We start from the raw sequence: 19,139 nt of genomic DNA on the forward strand, positions 1-19,139 counted from the left end.
TTCAGTGGAGGCCCAAGGAGAAAAGCCCCACAGTTACATATTACACATGTATTAAAAAAAATATATATATTTTACAAGGTTACATATTACAAGTGTATAAGAAAAAAAAATATTTTACAAGGTCAGACATAGTATGACAATTCAATTCAACACTTTCCAAAATGAAACTTTGGGTACATAACAGAGAATAGAGAGGAGTGCCAGTTGATAACAGGTGGATAGTTATGTTATACATGGACAGATCCAGGTTTTTCTAAGATGTGCTTTGAGTAGTGTTTTGAAGTGAGTGTAGTAGTAGTTGTGGCTATGCTGGCGGGGAGACTATTCCAGTATTTGGCTATTTTGTGGGAGTATAGAGCTTTGCCAGCAGTATTGTTGGCTGTGGTGATATTTAGGAGAGGTTTATTAGACGATCACAGAGGACGAGTGGAAGAGTAATGGGTTAGTAATTGTGTTAGTGATGGAGTCTTGTTTGGGTAGTTTAGGATGTTAAAAGCATAAGTGAGCTGTTGGGAGGTAAGTAATTGTGGGAATTCAAGCCATTGAAGGTCAGTTAGTACATGACAGTGATGGGTTCTGAAAGAAGAGTTGTTGGCAAATTCGGCAATTTTGTTGTTAACAGCTCTCGATTTTGTCCAGGTCTGTTTTTCTAATATGGGTTAGTATTGGTGCCGCATACAATAGTGCAGATAAGAGATGGGGTTGGGCTAGGGTGATTCTTGCTTTATCACTTAGAAAATTTTTGTGTCTATAAAGAGTACCCATTTTTTTGTGAACCTTCTGTAATACATCACATATGTCAATGCTGGCCAACTGAAATATTTCGGAACTCCGTTTTCCGACATTCTGGGTTGTCGATTAAATAAAAGTTCGCTTAAAAGTGTTCGAGTATGTTGTACTTAACATTTAAGCATTCATCTATTTAACATAAACCCGTCAGATGAGACAGTATGGAAATTGTCTTTTTGAGTGTTAAATTGTTTTAGTATAAAGAGCATTAGTTTAGTCTTTTGGCATTTAAAAGAAGGTCTGTGGTGACCACCTATCAATATCAGCGATCATGCATAATATCTAAGTGAACCACAGTGATCTGATCAATTTGTAGATCAGTGTACCAATAAGTATCTTGGCTCATGGCTCATAAGGTTATGGGAACAGAGCTTGCACTGCTAACAGAAATACAATGATGCTAAGTTGGTATGCTCCTGTGGTTTGATATACCGTGTGACAGATTGGCATTAAAGTAGATATTTGCTTTGAAATATTACAAATAAACATGAAAACACTGAAGATAGGTATAGTCATAGTCCTCAATACTTAAAAACAGATTCATTAAAGCAACAGTTTTTCTAGTAAGTCTTCAGACATGGTCAGTCATGTTTAGTGTTTCATAGTTAATTATTTATGTGCTGAAAATAACATAGATTTGATTTTATTCATAGTGACACAAATACCCATGCAATTAAAACAATAACATGACTGTGAAAACTCTGTATTTAGTATTGTACTAATTTCTGAGGGTAAATAGTATGAGATCAAAATGTCTATATCATTAACAATAGGAAGGGACCAAGAACAGAGTATTGTGAAGCCCCAAACGTTTTACCTAGTATTTGTGGCCGGGAATGTCAATAATTATGTGGAATGATCTGTCCTGCAAATAGCATGAAACTAGTTCAATACTGTACTGATAAAATCAAAGACTGATTGTTTGGGTAGCAACCTTATATGATTCACTGAACCAAGGGTCCTGGGTAGCTCTGTAAGGACAATAACAGTTACTTTTCTAAGTCCTTATGTTTGGACTATGCTTTGGGCATTTGTAATGTCTTGGCCCTTCCTGAAGCAATGCTGATGAAGACTGAGGCCTCGCTGTAGGCTTTCACTTATAGCACAGCATCCTTCCCAAGAATTTTGGCTTAAGGAGAAAAAGTGAGATTGGACTGAAAGATTTCACATTGTATTTATTTTTTTTCTTTGAGAAGGGGTGTGACAAGTGCAATCTTACAGAATTCTCAGAAGGATTGAAATGCATGTGGGGTGTTAATAATGTCCCTTAATGGACTTACAATGACAGTGCTAAGCGTGCAAAGAAACTTTGTACCTAGGCCATCTGAGCCAGTCCATCCATTGGATACAGAGATATTACAGCTGAGAAAATTGGTGGGAAAGCCAAATATGCTTTGAGCAGTTATGATATGTTGCTGCATATTCTTATGTATACCTAAATTAAATGGCTTTAGACAAAATGATGCAAATATTTCTTAGCCACTTTTTGGTTCAAAGATTTGCTTCCCATTAATTGTTAGAGAAACACAACGACTGCATTTTACTCTTTGTTAGTATGTTTTCAGAAATTGTTGAAGTATTGCATAAATAATGCATATTGTTTCATCTTTAAATATGTGGTCTTTGCTTTGTTATTTATTTGTTCAGATATTTCTGATATTGCAGAAATTCACAAACTCTGGCTATGCATTATTGCTTTTTTGTCTGGCTAGCAGTTTTCGTGCTAAAAAGACATTTATTTTATGATGTTAAACATGAGGCTAACCCTTTGACATCTCTTACTTTCATAGGTTCATAGGTGTGTACTAGGCTAATGGCCCTGGAGCCTTTACAAGCCTAGCCCCCCAAAAATTTCCCTGGCACCATGCCACCTGATGTTAGTTCACAGTGCCTCTATCCAGTAGGGCAACTAGAGTGATCCCTGGGATGAACTTTCTTTTACCCATCCACTCGTTGAGATTTCTCTTGATGAAGGCCAGCGAGGTGCTCTGCTTAACATGAATGGGAAGCTTATTCCAGAGTATGGGTAGTCTTTGGGAGATGAACCTGTCCCTCCAGCATGTTCTGTAGATTGTGGTAGTGAGGTTATGATCTCTGGAGCTTGCGGCATGGAGGGATTGGGATTTCTTTAGGTGCAGCGTTTCAAGTAGGGCTGGTTCGGACATGGCTTTGTAAGTTAAGCAGAGATCACCTCTGAGTAGACAATAAGAGACTGAGAACAGCTGAAGATTCCTGAGTCTGTCCATGTAGGACATGTGTTTAAGGCCTAGGATCCTTTTGTGAGGTACTTTTCTGGCCTCTTCAACTGTTGTAGGTGTCTGGTCAGGTACATGCCAAATGGGGCATTATATTCAATGACTGGTTTAATGAGGGATGAGTAGAGAGGGATGATGACCTCTTTTTTCCTAGATGCGAAACCTTTGGTTATAAGATGTGCCACGCAGAAGGACTTTCTGACCACAGTGGCAATGTGGTGGCCGAAGATGAGGTGGCTGTCAACCTGGGTGGCCAGATCCCTTATGGCCCCTTCAGTGTTTAGTGGTCTCCCATCCATGTGATAATTCATGGGAGCTGAGCTTTTTCCAAAGGGAACGATAACGCATTTTTGGCATTAAGCTTAAGGCCATGGTAATGACACCAGTCAATGGTCTCAGAGAGGCCCTTTTGTAGGATGTCTGCATCACTTGGGGAGTTGATAATGACTTCTAGCTTGCAGTTATCAGTGAACTTGGTCCACCAGAGTCCCTCTGTGTTGGCCTGGATTTTTAAGAAGCAGATGCCAAACAGGAGAGTTCCTCAGGGCTTTTTTTGTGCCTGAGCATTAAAAATGTAGTTAAAGCATGGGAAATTACATCTGAGGTTTAGTGTGTCTTCCTTTTCCCAGGACTGAATAGTTCCTAATATGTCTATGGAATGAGTTTTGAAGAATATTTCTACTTATTCCAACTTTTGTTTAATTCTACATGCAGTTATTAAGATAGCTTTTAGTTACTTGCAAGTTTTGTTATTAGGAATTAAAAGCTGAGGAATGTGATGGGAAAATGTTATGTTAGTTGGGCCTGGGTTACAGAGTAAAGTAATTAATCTGATAGCAATCTTTAGAAATTTAAATTTTGTAGAATCAGATTTTTCTATTTTTATTTTTATTTTTATTTCAGATGCTGTTACAGGTATAATAGATAAAGAGACTGTGTTTAAACTGAATATGTCTGAATGTATACTTACTGATGTGGGTTTATTAAAATTTCAAAGGATAGTAGGCTTCTTTTGACATTCTAAAAGTCATGTTCAGTTAACTGGTATCGTTGTTGATTCATCTAAAAGTCTGTGTCTGTGGTTTATATTTGATGTTGCATAACAATGAAGCAGATTTTGAGTTATGACTCTGTGAAACACTATAGTGGTTGCATTTGATTTTATATATTCCTTATAAATGAACTATTTGCTTTGGGGAGTTTTTTTCATAACAAGTACATTATTAACTTACTGCGTTGTTTTTAGTTAAGTGAATTCCCCCGTTTCACAGAAATAATTATTTTTTACTTACATTTATTACGGTACTTTCTGGGATGATGTCACCTTCTGTAGGACTCTTGGCTAGGTTAACATAATGCTATACCAATATGGTAAGGGACTGCAACTTGGCATGGGTAACAAAACATCTCTTCCAGGCATGTGTCAAAAAACTGGTGCTGTCTGTAACTTCGCCTTGTGCTAGAGAGGAATTACTTACGCCCAGTACCACAGCCATAACACAGTAAATTCTGCTGAATGTATACTGCTCCCTGTTCACATGTGCTGTAAAAATATCTTAAGGTCATAGCCCCACCCCCAACCTTCTAGTTCTCACTACCACTTTGCACTAACTGACTGCCCCCCCCCCCCCGTTGCAAATTCCTTGATCCACCACTGGATCAAATAGGATTTTAGACATCCATACCATAATTCCTTTTTACAGATCCACTATGTGGTAAGAGTATATCTATTACTTATAGCTTCGGCTAGCAATTGCCAAATGCAGCCCTCCTAGTTAAAATACAAAAGCGGTACAGAGGAAGATGGACTTAGAAAAATGGAGGAAAAGGACTGACAAGTGCATACGATCAACAGACTGAAGGCATACAGAAAGGCAAAATGTTTTTCCGTAGTTTTCAAACATAGTGTGAAATAGCTATCAAGTGACATTTATAAGATGTTCATTCTGTTTTACTGTAAGATGTATCATTAAATATATATTTTACATTTATGACAGTAAATTGAAATGTATTTGCCCAGTGCATATGAATGTTTATTGAATTTCATAGATTAGTACTAGGCTAACCCTCCTTGCAAGCCATTTTTAAGCCTAGCCACTTATCCCCTGTGAGATTCAAACTCTGTACCTTGTATTTGTACGGCAAGCACCTTAACTATTAGGCCACCCTCCCAACATCACTTGCTATGCACATGAGCTGGATGTTGCATTTGCAGACACTGCATACAAATTCATGACTGCATATGCAGATACTGACTGCAAAATACATTGCATGTGCAGATAACTAGCACAAAATATAAAGCTTTCTCTCACTTCCAGACAGTTAACTGATAGTTTTCAGAAGTAATACTTCACTGTATATATACCCGTCTTGTAAATATGTTTGTTTATTTTTTATGAGAAGTGTAACCATCATTTTTTCTGAGAACTGTCATATATTCACTTGTTAATATAAATGTATTACGATGGAGCTTTTCCACATGGCTCTGGGCTGAAAATGGGCTCTGCTCAGTTGGGCTTTCCTTGTCAACAAAGACAAATAAATAAATAAGGAGGCAATTTCAGAAGCACAACATAATCGGATCATATTAAGCAGGTTGCACTTCTGCTAGTAAAACAATGTGTCACAGTTCAAGATGAGCAACATGATAGGAGCCCTACCTTCATACCTGCAAACTGAAACTGTAAATTATAGAATACTGCTATGTAACAACCAGCTCTGGGACTAGAGGGATAAAACTCTTGAGTGCAAGGCGAATGTGGATCAAATAGTGAACCAGGCACTGGAGAGGATGGATGGTGGCTGAGAGTGGTGGAGTAGAGACCAGTACCAGCTAACCAATACAGGGGGATAGAGAGTGCCTGAACTACTATCACAGGTGACTCCTATTGGAGGCTGGTAGACTTCCCATAAGCACTAGGGACAGCTTCATGCACAGACTGCAAAGTGACATTTGGCATTATATCTGTGATGGCATATCATCACCAAAAGGTCTGACATTGTGCTTACCCACTTCCTTATGATCAAGACAATGGTGGGGCAACAGGAAGAGCTACAACAATGAAAACCTTAATGATTGCCTGAATGTTGAGTCCTCCTTGGAAATTAGCAACACAAGATCCTGATGGTCAACAGATAATGGGAGGAAAAATGCTAAGCAAAAATCAGTTAGCTACCAGGTCTAAAAAGCCTGAGAGAAGTCTGTCCACTTTTTATTTTACTTTAAAAGGCTTGATGAGAGGTCCTATTTTTCAGGTTCAATAGATAGTTGATCAAACAGTTTCAGTTTTACCTCTTGAAGCTTGCAATGACGATCACTCCACACAGCACACTTGTACCCAGGTTATGAAGAAGTGCAAGCATAAAATGGTTTCAATCACAGGCAAGCCCAGTGTCTTACTCCCCACATCTGCAGTAGTAGACTGAATGTCTGAAAAGGCACATGTATCATGAGTTGGGGGGGCAGCTATGTCTATATATGTCAGTCAGCTATGTCTATATAGTATGTCTAGCGGGGGGGTGAGGTATTTAATGAGCATATAAGGGGCACATATTTACCCATTTTAGGGTCCTTGAATGTGGAGTGTAACGTAGTTAGTAGCAAATGTACTGAAGTGGATGGTGATTATAGGAATTCATCACCACCTTTAATAAGGACACTTACAGGGTTTGTTAGCTTATGGAAAAGAACTGGGACTTACTAAAATTAGACAGGAACATGGCAAAAAATGTCAATAAGAAACCTAAGTTTGTTTTCAAAAGGGATCAATCTTTTAAAGACATTTTGGAATATGGAGTTAGGTTGGAACATCATGCTAGTGTACACAATCTGGGTAATTTTAAATGTGACGTGTTCTCAGTGATCTCATGTGTTGGTGACTGGAGATAGTTTCAATTTGAATGGGAAAAATATGCAAATTAGAGGTCATTATAATTGTCAAAGTAAAAATGTAGTTTACTTGGCTAAGTGTTTATTATGCCCTGTATTAAATTATGGCAGGAGATCAATCTGGATGCCAGCTTTAAGTATGTACAGTTACTTATCGATTACTTTAAGCCGACTGAACAAGAACTATTATACAAGGTAACTAGACTGAATAGTGAGATTCGTGATACTTTCAATAATGATTCATGCATTAAAAAACTTGAGAACATCTATGCCCAGGTGGATATATATGCCATTAAGCTTCAACAAATTAAACATAAGAAATTGCAGCGCGATTATCAGGATTTCTCCACAGGGGGCGTGTTTATTTGGCAGAAGCAACAGATCGCGCTACTTTGGTGGGCAATTCTGTTCGAAATGTAGCACTAACAGATACTACGCTTGTTGCAGCTGGATCTAGTGCCTCCTTTTCAACAGAAACAAGAACTTCGAGTTCTGGTTGCAGCTCAAATACTCCCTTTGTCACTCCTCCTGAACTACCTCCATCACGAGGAGTTGAAGTAACAGCATCCACACCTTTACCCAACCAGGAAGCTGATCATAATTTTGCAGCACGCAGGGATTTAGGGGCTATAAGAAAGCATGGCGCTGATGACAACGATTGTTTTTTACCATTTCCCATCAAGAATACCACGTTTCAACGGGATCGCTCCAGACGTTGGGACAGAAGGAAACAAAAATTGTCGGGAGACAATCAGCAACAACAGAGAAGAAGACAGAGACAATAGCACACCTATTTTTCAACTTGTCCAGGTTTGTGCTTAATTCATCTGACATTAACGTTCTAAATAAAGGCTTGTCCTTTATCCCTTCGCAGGGCAGTGTACTGCATGATATACTGATTGACCTGCGTACTTTTGGGCGAATGATTGCCTTAAAATTGTGTTTCTGTGATAAATTAAATGTTAACATTGATGACAGTATGACAGGGAATTTTTCATGTAAGCGCAAGAGTACTTTTTCTCCTGTGTTACCAGCACATGTTGAAAGCTTTGTTAGATTGTGTAAACGAGATCTGTATGACTATTTTTTCAGTGGAGCCAGGAAATGTCTATATTTTAATATGAAAGCAGAAGAAAGATGCTCACTTCGTAAACTCTCTACTAATCCAGCCCTTACCATAAGACCTGCTGATAAGGGAGGGGGTATAGTGCTGATGGATACAGTGAATTATGTAGATCTTATGAATAAGATGCTTAGTAACAACAGTACCTATACAAAAATTGATAATATGAAGTTCAATAGTATAGTGAAAGAAGTCAATGACAGATTTTATGATTTATTGATGTGCCGACAGATAACAAAGGAGCTATATGATTTCTTTTACAATGAACATCCCAAGATGCCGGTCATCAAAGGTTTACCTAAGATGCACAAGGCTATAGACCCCCCTCCCTTACGACCCATAGTTAGTGGTGACAAATGGGTGACAGAAAATGTCTCAGTGTATTTGGAAAAGACATTGAGACCATTTGTAAATGATATTTCAACCATTTTAAAAGATACCTATGACCTTTTGGCTTTGTTAGATAATATGGACTTTGAATTACGTAAAGGTGAACATCTCTTAATTACTATGGATGTCATGAATTTATTTACATGTATTCCCAATGATGAAGGCATTGATGCTATAAGAGCTTTGCTTCAGTCTTTTCCCAATATAGATCGTAACAAAGAAATTTGTCAGTTATTGGACCTGATCTTGTCGCATAATGTGTTTGCGTTTGGGGATTGCCTATACCTACAGCAATCTGGTGTGGCTATGGGCACCCCATGCGCGAATACTTATGCGAACTTAGTAGTCTACCAATGGGAAAAAGAATTCCTCTTCACACATGATTACTTCAGTAAGCTTTTGATCTATAGATGTTTTGTGGATGACGTCCTGATAGTCTGGAATGGTACTTTAATAGAGTTTGAGTCTTTTATGAAACATCTGGAAACTACTAATAGTTTTCTTAGGTTTACATTTGACATTTCATATGAACAAATCAGTTTTCTTGATGTTTGTTTGAGTATTCAAGAAGGTAGATTGGTATCCACCCTTCATAGAAAACAATGTTGGAAAAACGCTATATTGCGATACGACAGTATGCATCCTCGCCATGTCTTCGATGGAATAGTAAAAAGCCAGTTCAATCGACTGATGAAGTTATGTAGGCATGATAAGGATCTTAAGATGGAATTGGATAACATGGAGAAAATCTTTATTGATAGAGGCTATGATGTACATATGGTTAAGAAAATAAGGGCTCAGGTCACGGGAGAAGTTAAGAATCTGGAATGTATGATTACCCATAAATGCCACAAATATCACAATGGTAGCAATAGCTATAATCATAAGAACGGCTCAATGGAAAAATGAAGATTCATTACTACATATACTAATGATAGTACAGCTATTAGGGATATTATTAATAAGAATTGGGGCGTGCTAACCATTGATGACAAGACAGCTAGGATTGTTGGATATACTCCTGGATTTATTTACAGAAATAATAAAACTTTAAAAATGATACTATGTATGAATCCAGTGACTAGTACCCCAACACATACTATAGCCTTGGAGCAAACAGGTACATTTCCATGTAGGAAATGTAACTATTGTAAATACATTTCAATTGAACAGGAATTTGTACACCCTATATTAGGCTGTTCTGTTAAACCAAGATTTTATGCTACCTGTGAAACAACTGGGTTGATTTATTTAGCATCCTGTAGTAAATGTCCTGCATTTTATATAGGACTGACAAAACGGAAGCTCAAGCAGAGAATATATAATCACCTCTATGATATTAGATGCAAGAACAAACTCAATGCACTAGCAAACATATTTCCATGAATAGTGGTCACACTTTCTTTTTTAGAGTCTTACAGGTTGTACATCCAGGCAATAGAGGTGGAGACTACATGAATTATTTGGAACAAAGGGAATTAGAATGGATTTTTAAGCTGAGAGCCCATTATTCACCAGGATTCAATGCATATGTATCTATTAGGTCCTATTTAGCTTCATGTAGATAATATATTTTATATTTCCACGGTGAATAATGATAATTTTTATATTTATGTTTTGTTTTGATTTTATTTATGGATATTTATATGTAAATGTAAAAAATGTTTGGTGTTTTGTATATACATATTCATATTCATATTAGTATGCATATATGTTCTTCATCTAGTTTATATACATACCTTTATGAGACTTAGAGAGTGGCGATAAATGGTTTCAGAGTGATATAAAAAGTTTTATACTTATACAAAGATTCCTATACTTACAGAGAGTCTAGTACTCACAGTAGTATTTTGTAACCACCTGTATATGTACTTATATTAATTGTTTATATTTACACTGAACATTTCGGTTTTTGATAAGACAAAAAATTTTTTCAAGGTTTTTAGTCATATGAGTTATATAATTACATATGTCTTACATTAATATTTAACATATTATGTTTTTATATTTTAAAAGATTGATTTTTGTCTTGTTTTTGTTACAAGGCAATGCCTAAGTAATGTTTTATGTATGTGGTTTGCAAGTATTTAATTTGAGCAAGTTTCTTTATACCACTGACAGAATAGTTAGGTAATTACTGATTATATATTGGTTAATTGACTCAATTTAGATTAATTTGGTTCAATGAAGTCATGGTGATTGTGTATAAAAACATGCTCAGTTCTGTTGGTTTTATGATCTGAAGAAGCGTATATTTAATATGCGAAAGCGCTTATCAACATTAAAGTTTTATTATACTTTGAGACCTGGTTTGCCGCTTCTGTGGTGAGACTGAACGTGTTTCTTCATTTATTATGCCCTGTATGTTATATAGGAAAAAACTTGAAGACATTTCAGACACAGAATATATGAGCACTCGTTGGACATTAAACATATAAAATCTACTAATGTCCTTACTAGGCATTTGTTGGAATTTAATGGCCATTATTTTAAGTTTTTGGTAATACAAGTAAGGGCAGACCAGCAGGGGAGGGTGTTAACTGCATATTTGGGTATTTGTGAGTTAAAATGGCAACTTAACTTAGATGCAGCAAGATATCCAGGTATCAATGAAAGTGTTAACTGTGTGTTCAAATTAAATAATATGCTGGGGTAAACTTTATTTTGATATTTTCAGTATTATTTATTGCATTTTTTATTGCATTCTTACAGCATATTTATTGTAATAATATATATATATATATATATATATATATATATATATATATATATATATATATATATATATATATTATTTTATTGTCAGAAACACTGTGGTTTTGAATGACTGTAGCTTTAAATTTTAAATGTCATGTTGATTGGTAAATTAGTATGTGTATTTAAGTGCTGGGTGGGTTAATGAAAATTGTTCTGAAGAAGTCCCCATGGGGCGATGAAAGCGCTTAACCATGTATTTTAAAGTGTATTTAATAAATGTTTTGTGTTCAGTGTGAACTGTGGCTGGTGTCCTCACTTCTCAATTATATAGTTTATCCTTTTGTTGAACAAGAACAGAGCCAGATTTTGACTTAGAGGTCTTTCAAAATGGCTTTCAAGGATGGGAGGGATGGTATTGACCTGATGGTTACAGGTAAGGATTTCCTTGTGTATTCAGTGGCTTTGCATTTACTACATAGGTGAACAGGAATGTACAGATCATACTTGTCCTTAGTAAATACAGCCAAAGTTTGTTAGAAAAGGTGCATATGTAATATTCTCCAATGACATAGCATACTGATATGAAGGTTGCTTTTTGCAAATCATTAACTCCATGCAACTGAATGTATATAGCTGCTTACTTTATGGAGCAAATTCATTGTCTAAATCATTTCACATCTGGACAAGTACCCTCCCTCAGATTAATTATTGGCAGTCTTTATGGGGGGGTTCTGCAGCATAGGATAATGCAGACTACAGGAAGGTATTTTTGTTACTTTTGCTTTCAATGGCCTTTGTCATTTGATGTTTTTCTCAAAACATTATACAGGAGGGAAGAAATCTACTTCAATCAGGACATCCAGGAAGCATTAAAATTGAAAAAATTTTGAAAGAATCTGAGAAACTCTGGGATGAGCTGAAGAAAAAACAGATGGAGAGTGAACAAGTGTTGCAAGAAGCAGAAAAGGTAGGTTTCCACGACTGTTCAGAATATTCACTTATTTTTTTGCTTTGCATGTTTTTTGGGGAGGAAGATTTCTGAAAATTTACAGCCAGAACAGAAATGTTTTCGATTCATAGTCCTTGGCATTATAATGTTTGAGATACCCACACTCTCTTCTAGTCCCTGAAATCCATAAAGAAGAATAACTATGAAAAATATTAGTCTTTAAATGCTTTGTTTATACACAGGAGCAGCAGAGACTGTTCAGCTTTAATCAGCTTACAAATGTAGACTCAATTCAGCTGACCTGCTAGCACTAGACTTTGATATATACAACAGACCTAAATGTACCCATAAAATCTTACAAAGTAAGACATTATGTGCATTCAGAAGCCATGGAAAAAAAGTTGCCGGCTCGAATCCGATACGGATCCGTATACCCACAGGTTGCAGATAAAATTAAGTTAACTATTTCAGATCTACATTTATATGTAACTTAAGTTACTTTTTTTATGTTGTCTAGTAAAAGTTTTTTTTTTAATTCATATTTAAATATCCTTAAGTTGGATATATTTAATTCAAAACATTTTAGAATTTAAAAAACTGTAAAATTGGATGGCATGACTGTTTTCAATTGCTAAATGTTAATTTTTCCATGGTGATGTTTTTATTCCAATTTATTTTATTGTAACTGGATCTGATTTTATGCTTTTTGATATTGAAGCACATAACTAACTTATTGTTAGGTTTAAACACTAGTTTATCAGAATGTCAAGGCAGGAATTTATACTGCTCTGGATTGTTCTTGAGTTCACACTTTGAAACTATTGTATGTATTTTAATTTAGTATGTTATATGGTGTAAATGTCCAATTAAACCAATGAGGGTTATGGGTATTTAAACTCTGGGATATAGTTGTATTGTTATCTGATACCTGCTGCCTCTGCAGTGCCTTGTTGTATTTACTAGTCACTACACACACGCACACACACCTCGGTTGTAGTTTGTTGGGTGCTGAGTTCTTCCTCTACTGTTTCTTTTATTATTTGAGTTGCTGTACTCCCTCATTGTTTCATTTATTTTATTTAGCTCTGAGCACATTTGATTTGTTTTCCTTTAGATTACTGGAAACTGTATCTCGCACCAAAGTGGAGCTTGCACTGCTTTTTGATGAACAACTGCAGGATTTTTCCCAGTTAGTGTTCTGTCTTCATGTAGTCTATTTTTTTCAGACTCTCGAAGTTTCTTCTTTGCTGGCATCCAGGCAGTGTACTCAGATTCACTATATTGATTCATAAACACATACCTGCTCTGGTTTTCTCTTCTAGAACTACCCCCAATTTTAAATAGGCTGCTATCCCTCACCCTCTTATGCATACAGCTATTTAATCTTCCTTACCGTTGTTCATCTCCTGCATCCCACTATCAGTCTTCTCATCAAACGTTCTCTTACTTTCTCAGTCTCTACTACGCATATGTGATTCCTTCAGCCATGATATGTCTAATCCTGTCATTACTTCCAATAGACCACAGTTGGCTATGGTAATCTACCCATATCGAGGGTACTGCTGCAGCAATCAGTATGAAGAGCATAGTACAGTTGTGTAAGCTGAAGTTACTGTAACAGTGGGTGTTCAGATGATCATTGCTGCAGTAGCTGCTCCTTCCCCCATATTTTTGGTGTTTTTTTTCCATGCCAGGGTGTGCAATTTTTTTTTTAATTCCTTTTTTGTCCTTTCAGGGCTCAGCCTTCCTCTCTGCTGGCAGGATAACTAAAGGGCTTTGCAGTTTGGGAACATGAAAAGTAACCTAAAGTTTTGAAAGCTGGCCGGCTGTTATATCTTTGGCAGGATATAACCTATGTAGCTAAGGTTACTGCACCGGAGTCATTCGAACATGTACTGTTATGGTGGGTTCAGCTTGCACAACTGTACTAAAAACAAGATGGGGCTAAAATTTACTCCTTTATTTAGAGGTAGCCATATAGGTGTTTTCTAATAGAATTTTCACACTGTGATCTGCCAGTTAACTAATTGTTAATCCAGTTTAGAAATTGGGCGACCTGTACATCACCACTCAGTTTGCAGAACATTCTCCAGCAGGGTGTTGATGTACAAGTAATTCCTGCTAAAAAATTAGTGCCACTTCACGGCAGCATATTAATTTGCTGCCGTGGAGCTTGGTGGAGATAACAGTCGCCATTATTTTACATCTGCTAAATATTGCTTTTGCTATTTAGTGAGATTAAAATTAAAACAAGCAAAACATTTTTTAAAAAGGTGCGAGTGTGTGTGGGTGTGTGTGTGTGTGTGTGTGTGTGTGTGTGTGTGTGTGTGTGTGTGTGTGTGTGTCAGAGCTAGCAGTGGATGCAACTCCTTTAGAATTAAGAGGTACGCATACCTCACAACCCCTTAGCACAAGAAGTCCAAATAAAGCTTAAAATAATGGGGGGGGGGGGCTAGGGCTCAAAATTGGGGACATATTTTAAATATTGCCCTTATAAAATTAGAAAGTTGCTATGATGACATGATTTATGTTAATATGCATTTTCTGCAAGAAATGAAATCCATATCTGTCACCTCAGGAATACCTCTGATTTTGGCTCAGCTCTGCCTCCCTTAATCCCTCCTAAAACTGGTGACCTTTGGAGAAAAGGTGGTGAATTACACATAGCAGAAAATGACAGAAAAATGTATATTAATTCACATTCTCTTATTCTGTCAGTGTCTCAAGTGGACAGTAATAATATTTTGTGTCCCTTTTTACTTCTAGATTTGTTACTCATTAGTTGAGAGCTATGAAAGTCTGAAACTCTGACTTGTCTGAGGCTCAAATCTTCTTCTTCTTTCAGCTTTTCCCGGTTAGGGGTCGCCACAGCGGATCACCTGTCCACTCATCATTGACAGTGGAGTTTTACGGTGTAGAGTTGCTTGCCCGACAACCAACCTTTCATTGAAGGCACACACAAGCACACACTCACACCTAGGGCCAATTTGGAGTGTCCAATCCATCTACAGTATATCTTTGGGATGTGGGAGGAAACCGGAGGAAACCCACGCGACCACAGGGAGGACATGCAGACTCCGCACAGAAGGCACCCCAGCCAAGGATCGAGTCTGAGGCACAAATAACCTAGACATTTTCCCAAACCTTGGCAAGCCCACCCAAACTGTACCCTAAAAACCGGACTCTAAGCATTTATCTTTCGCTTTCGTGTTAGTAAACGAATAAACGAGTCTTTGTGGATTTTGTTTAAACAGCTTTATTCTATACAAACTCATTACTTTAAAGCTTATTTGACTATGACTAACTTTTATACAAACTAACTGCTGTGATCGTACATGCTTACACACTGGCTGTTTCTTCAAAATGGCACTAGGGATTGCACGTGTCTGGAATATATACGTGCACGCACAGCCTCGCATGCTTCCTTAAAGACGTAGAGCACACATGCTTCACTCTAATCTATACAACTAAATCAAACTACATCTTTATTTGAATACTTTTTATTGTTAAAGTACTGCATGTTATATATTCATGGATAATGTATTTTTTTTCAAAGCCTATGCACATTATATTTTTATCTTTAAAGTTCTGTGTAATAAAAACTTTTGTGGAGCTTTTCTCTCCAGGCCTCTACAGAAAATGGGTTTCTGACCCAGTGGACATTTCCCAGTCAGCAAATGTCAGTCAATCAATCAATAAATAAAGTGTTCCTGGTTTTATAGTTTTTGCAGATCTCTTAAAAGGGGAATAAGCTCTTGTGCAGACCTCCCACTATAGTGTGATTTCAACGGCAAAGTTGCAGTGGAGCAGTTTCTTTCTTCTTCTTCCCTTTTTGATGAAAATCTTGTTTCTCAGTTTAAGGCTTTCCACACTTCTCAGTACTTTGAATAAAAGACTCTGGGTGGGTGTTGCTTCATGCTGGTTATAGCAAATTTGCTAGAGAGAGATTCAATAAAGTAAAAGCCAGTAATGGAGCTGTTTTAACTTCAGTAGCTGTAGTTGGTCAGTTTTCTTAGCCCTATGACTCTGAGCTACATTTAATTACACCAGATAGGTTAGAATTTCAGAAACTCTGGTTTTTACACTGGGGCAGGAAAGACTGTAATTTAGTGTATAAACAGTAGGGAGCAATGGGAAGAACATTGGGGCCTGGGGCAGGCACAAGAACGGAAAAACATTTGCAAAGAATCGAACAGAAAGTCACCGGAATGCAATTTTAAGCAGGCAAATGATAATCAGAATACAATACTCTAGCAGCAAAACTAGACTATAAAATCGCTGTAGAAATACAGAAGTACAGACCCTGCAGCGAAAATTGCACTACTGCCACTTCAATCCAGACTAAAGCCTAAGGCATATGACTAGGTGGAGAGTGGTGGTGCTGCGGTAGCGTTGTCACCTCACAGTAAGACGTTGTCTTGTTTGATTCTCAACTAGAGCATCTTCTGTGTGGCAACATGCATGAATGGGCCTTCGTTGAAGGTTGTGTATCAGGGCTGGCAACTCGGCACATAAAAATCTACTGCCAATCATTAGCGGACCGGAGTTCCGCTGAGGCGACCCCTAACCGGGAAAAGCCGAAAGACACAACAACAACAACTGCTTTAAAGAAAAATGTAGTAATAAATGACTAAACAAGACTCTTGATATGGGTGACAAAAGCCAACACATTCTGGCTAGGCTTATAGATGCCCTCGGGCAGATAGACTAGTACTTGCCTATGAACCTATGAACCTATGCAGCTAAAGCATAATTATACCTTTAAGAGGTCATTTGCATGTTTCCCGTTGTCCACTGCAGGAGGCTTAAGGTATTACACAGTGAAGCCACTTGCTTAGGTGTGTTTTTCCTGCAGTTTTTACTGAATGGTTTGTCTGCACGACCCTTCTACACTTGGGCTTTAATTTGAAATAATGTCAGCATGGAGAAAGGAATGAATACTGACATAAAGGGGCAGCAACCTTCTTTTGTTAAATATTACAATAGTCTCCTTCTGTTCAGGCTGAAACACTATATGATACACAGGTAATTAAAGTGGTAGCAAGAAGACATGGCCAAAAAGTGGATGGGGATTGTTATTGGGGTAACCCCCCGGACCCACGTGGAATACCATTACAAAGCCCTGCATGCTGCTGCTACAACCTCTTGTGTGCAGGTGAGTCGCTTCACTGTTTCAGCACACACACACACACACACACACACACACACACACACACACACAAACACACAATCACCCATTATGACCTGTACTTTCTCACTGTGAATCAACCGCTCAGCATGGTCAGTCACATTCTACACATACCTACTGCTATTCTCACTTTTCCCTCAAGCAACAAATATAAATGCAGGTTTTTACTCGTCTGCCCAGCTACACCAAGCAATGTACCTTCTACACCTTATCCCTTAACCAGCTTCAACAATGCACAAGCTAAACCACAAAAATATGAACCCACAAAATAGCTTTAATTAATGCAAGCAGTCACAGCCTTACCCAAGAGGTAAAAGAACACACAAGACCATATTATAAATCTTATAACCATACCCTCATTCACTTCATAATTCCCTGAGGGAAGAGTAAGGGTGGCAAAAGATATGGGCTAATACAACCAGCCAAGTCTCTCACACTTTTATCCTTCACTTCCATGGTTGGCCTCTGCTTAATCACCCTCACACTGAAAATGTCCTGCAACATCAACCCACAAACTATTTTCTCAAACTAACTAATTTCCCCCATTCATAGTAGTCAGGACTCCAATGCTGTTGTCACATTCCTCACAAACACCTTCCTCCACCTCCAAGACAAATACTTCTCCACAGTCTTTAGACTCCTTAAATCCACAACAACAATCAATTTCCAAAGAACTCAAGGCACTCTAAAAGGAAAGAGGCATAGCCTGAGCCCTCTGTGGAAAATAAAGCCTTCTTCAGAAAACAAGTGGTATTTCAAAGTGTTTAGAAATCTGTCTAGAAAACTAGCTGGCATTCCAAAGCCATCTTTCTATATATCACTCAAATCTCATCCCAAACCAATGAGAAGAAGTTGTAGAATCTAGAGGAACAAATGGCAGGCTGAACTCCCCAACCTAGTCCACTTCATGAAGATAATATAACCACTGGATCCCTAAATTCAGAAGACTTCCCAAACAAATTCTCATTTTTTCCATATTCTACTTTGTTAACTTTTACCCATTCCACTAACCTAGCTGGCACAGAACTAGACTAGCCTCTGTTTTAATCAAAATAATAGAAGCAAGGGGTGTGAAAACACTATTAGAAAAATACTCTACTGTAAGTGGTGATGGCTTCCATCCCTGGTTTGATGACCTCTATTAAGATGCAGTCTCCTACCTTAACTCACCTCTGCAACCTCTGTGTCACTAATGACTATATGCCAGAGCAATGGAAAACAGCAATAATGTAGCCTATCTCAAAGAATAATAAACCTTCCATGGCCATTGATTTCTACCCATATTACCTACACTCAGAAAAATTCTCAAAAAAACTAGTCTACAACCAACTAGCAAAATAAGTCCAAACATACAAAATACTCACCTGACACCAAAATGGCTTCTGGACAGACAGACAGAGGCACAATGACCACTATCTACACTCTCACAGATGGGGCACTTTGAAATAAGAATAAAGGCCTGGTAATAGGTTGTTCTTTTCACTGACCTAACAAAAGCTTTCAACATGAAAGACCACCCACACCTTATCAACTAGTAACCAACAACAAGCTACAATAACATAAACATTCCACAGACACCAACAAAGCAAGTCAAAAGTATAAAAAAAATAAAATGTATTAATAAAAAGAAAGTTAAGTGATTTCATCCTATTTTATTCAATGGACTTCAGCAGAACTAATGAACTGTTTTTGTTACTACCTTTTCAAACCTCCTCTAAAAACACTCTACCAATTTAAAGAGACAGTGCTAAATATTTAGTTCATCATGGAAACAAAATACTGTAGGACAACACATGTTGCTGTACCAAGTAAAAAGCAGTTCATGTGTAGGTAACCACCAAACAAAATTACAGCCAGAT

The 19,139-nt window shown here is 37.4% G+C and overlaps 1 protein-coding gene across 1 annotated transcript in view; it reads left to right on the forward strand.

The window, feature by feature from the left end:
• Window positions 1-19,139, forward strand: part of LOC122793068 — a 970,692-nt gene that overhangs the window by 615,683 nt on the left and 335,870 nt on the right. The window contains exon 16 of the mRNA XM_044060776.1: window positions 11,973-12,110. Coding sequence (XP_043916711.1) covers window positions 11,973-12,110 — 138 coding nt within the window. The remainder of the gene's footprint in view (window positions 1-11,972; window positions 12,111-19,139) is intronic.

The sequence above is a fragment of the Protopterus annectens genome, chromosome 1.part0 (genome assembly GCF_019279795.1).
Source record: "Protopterus annectens isolate FY-2018-M chromosome 1.part0, PAN1.0, whole genome shotgun sequence".
NCBI classification, from domain to species: Eukaryota; Metazoa; Chordata; order Ceratodontiformes; family Protopteridae; genus Protopterus; species Protopterus annectens.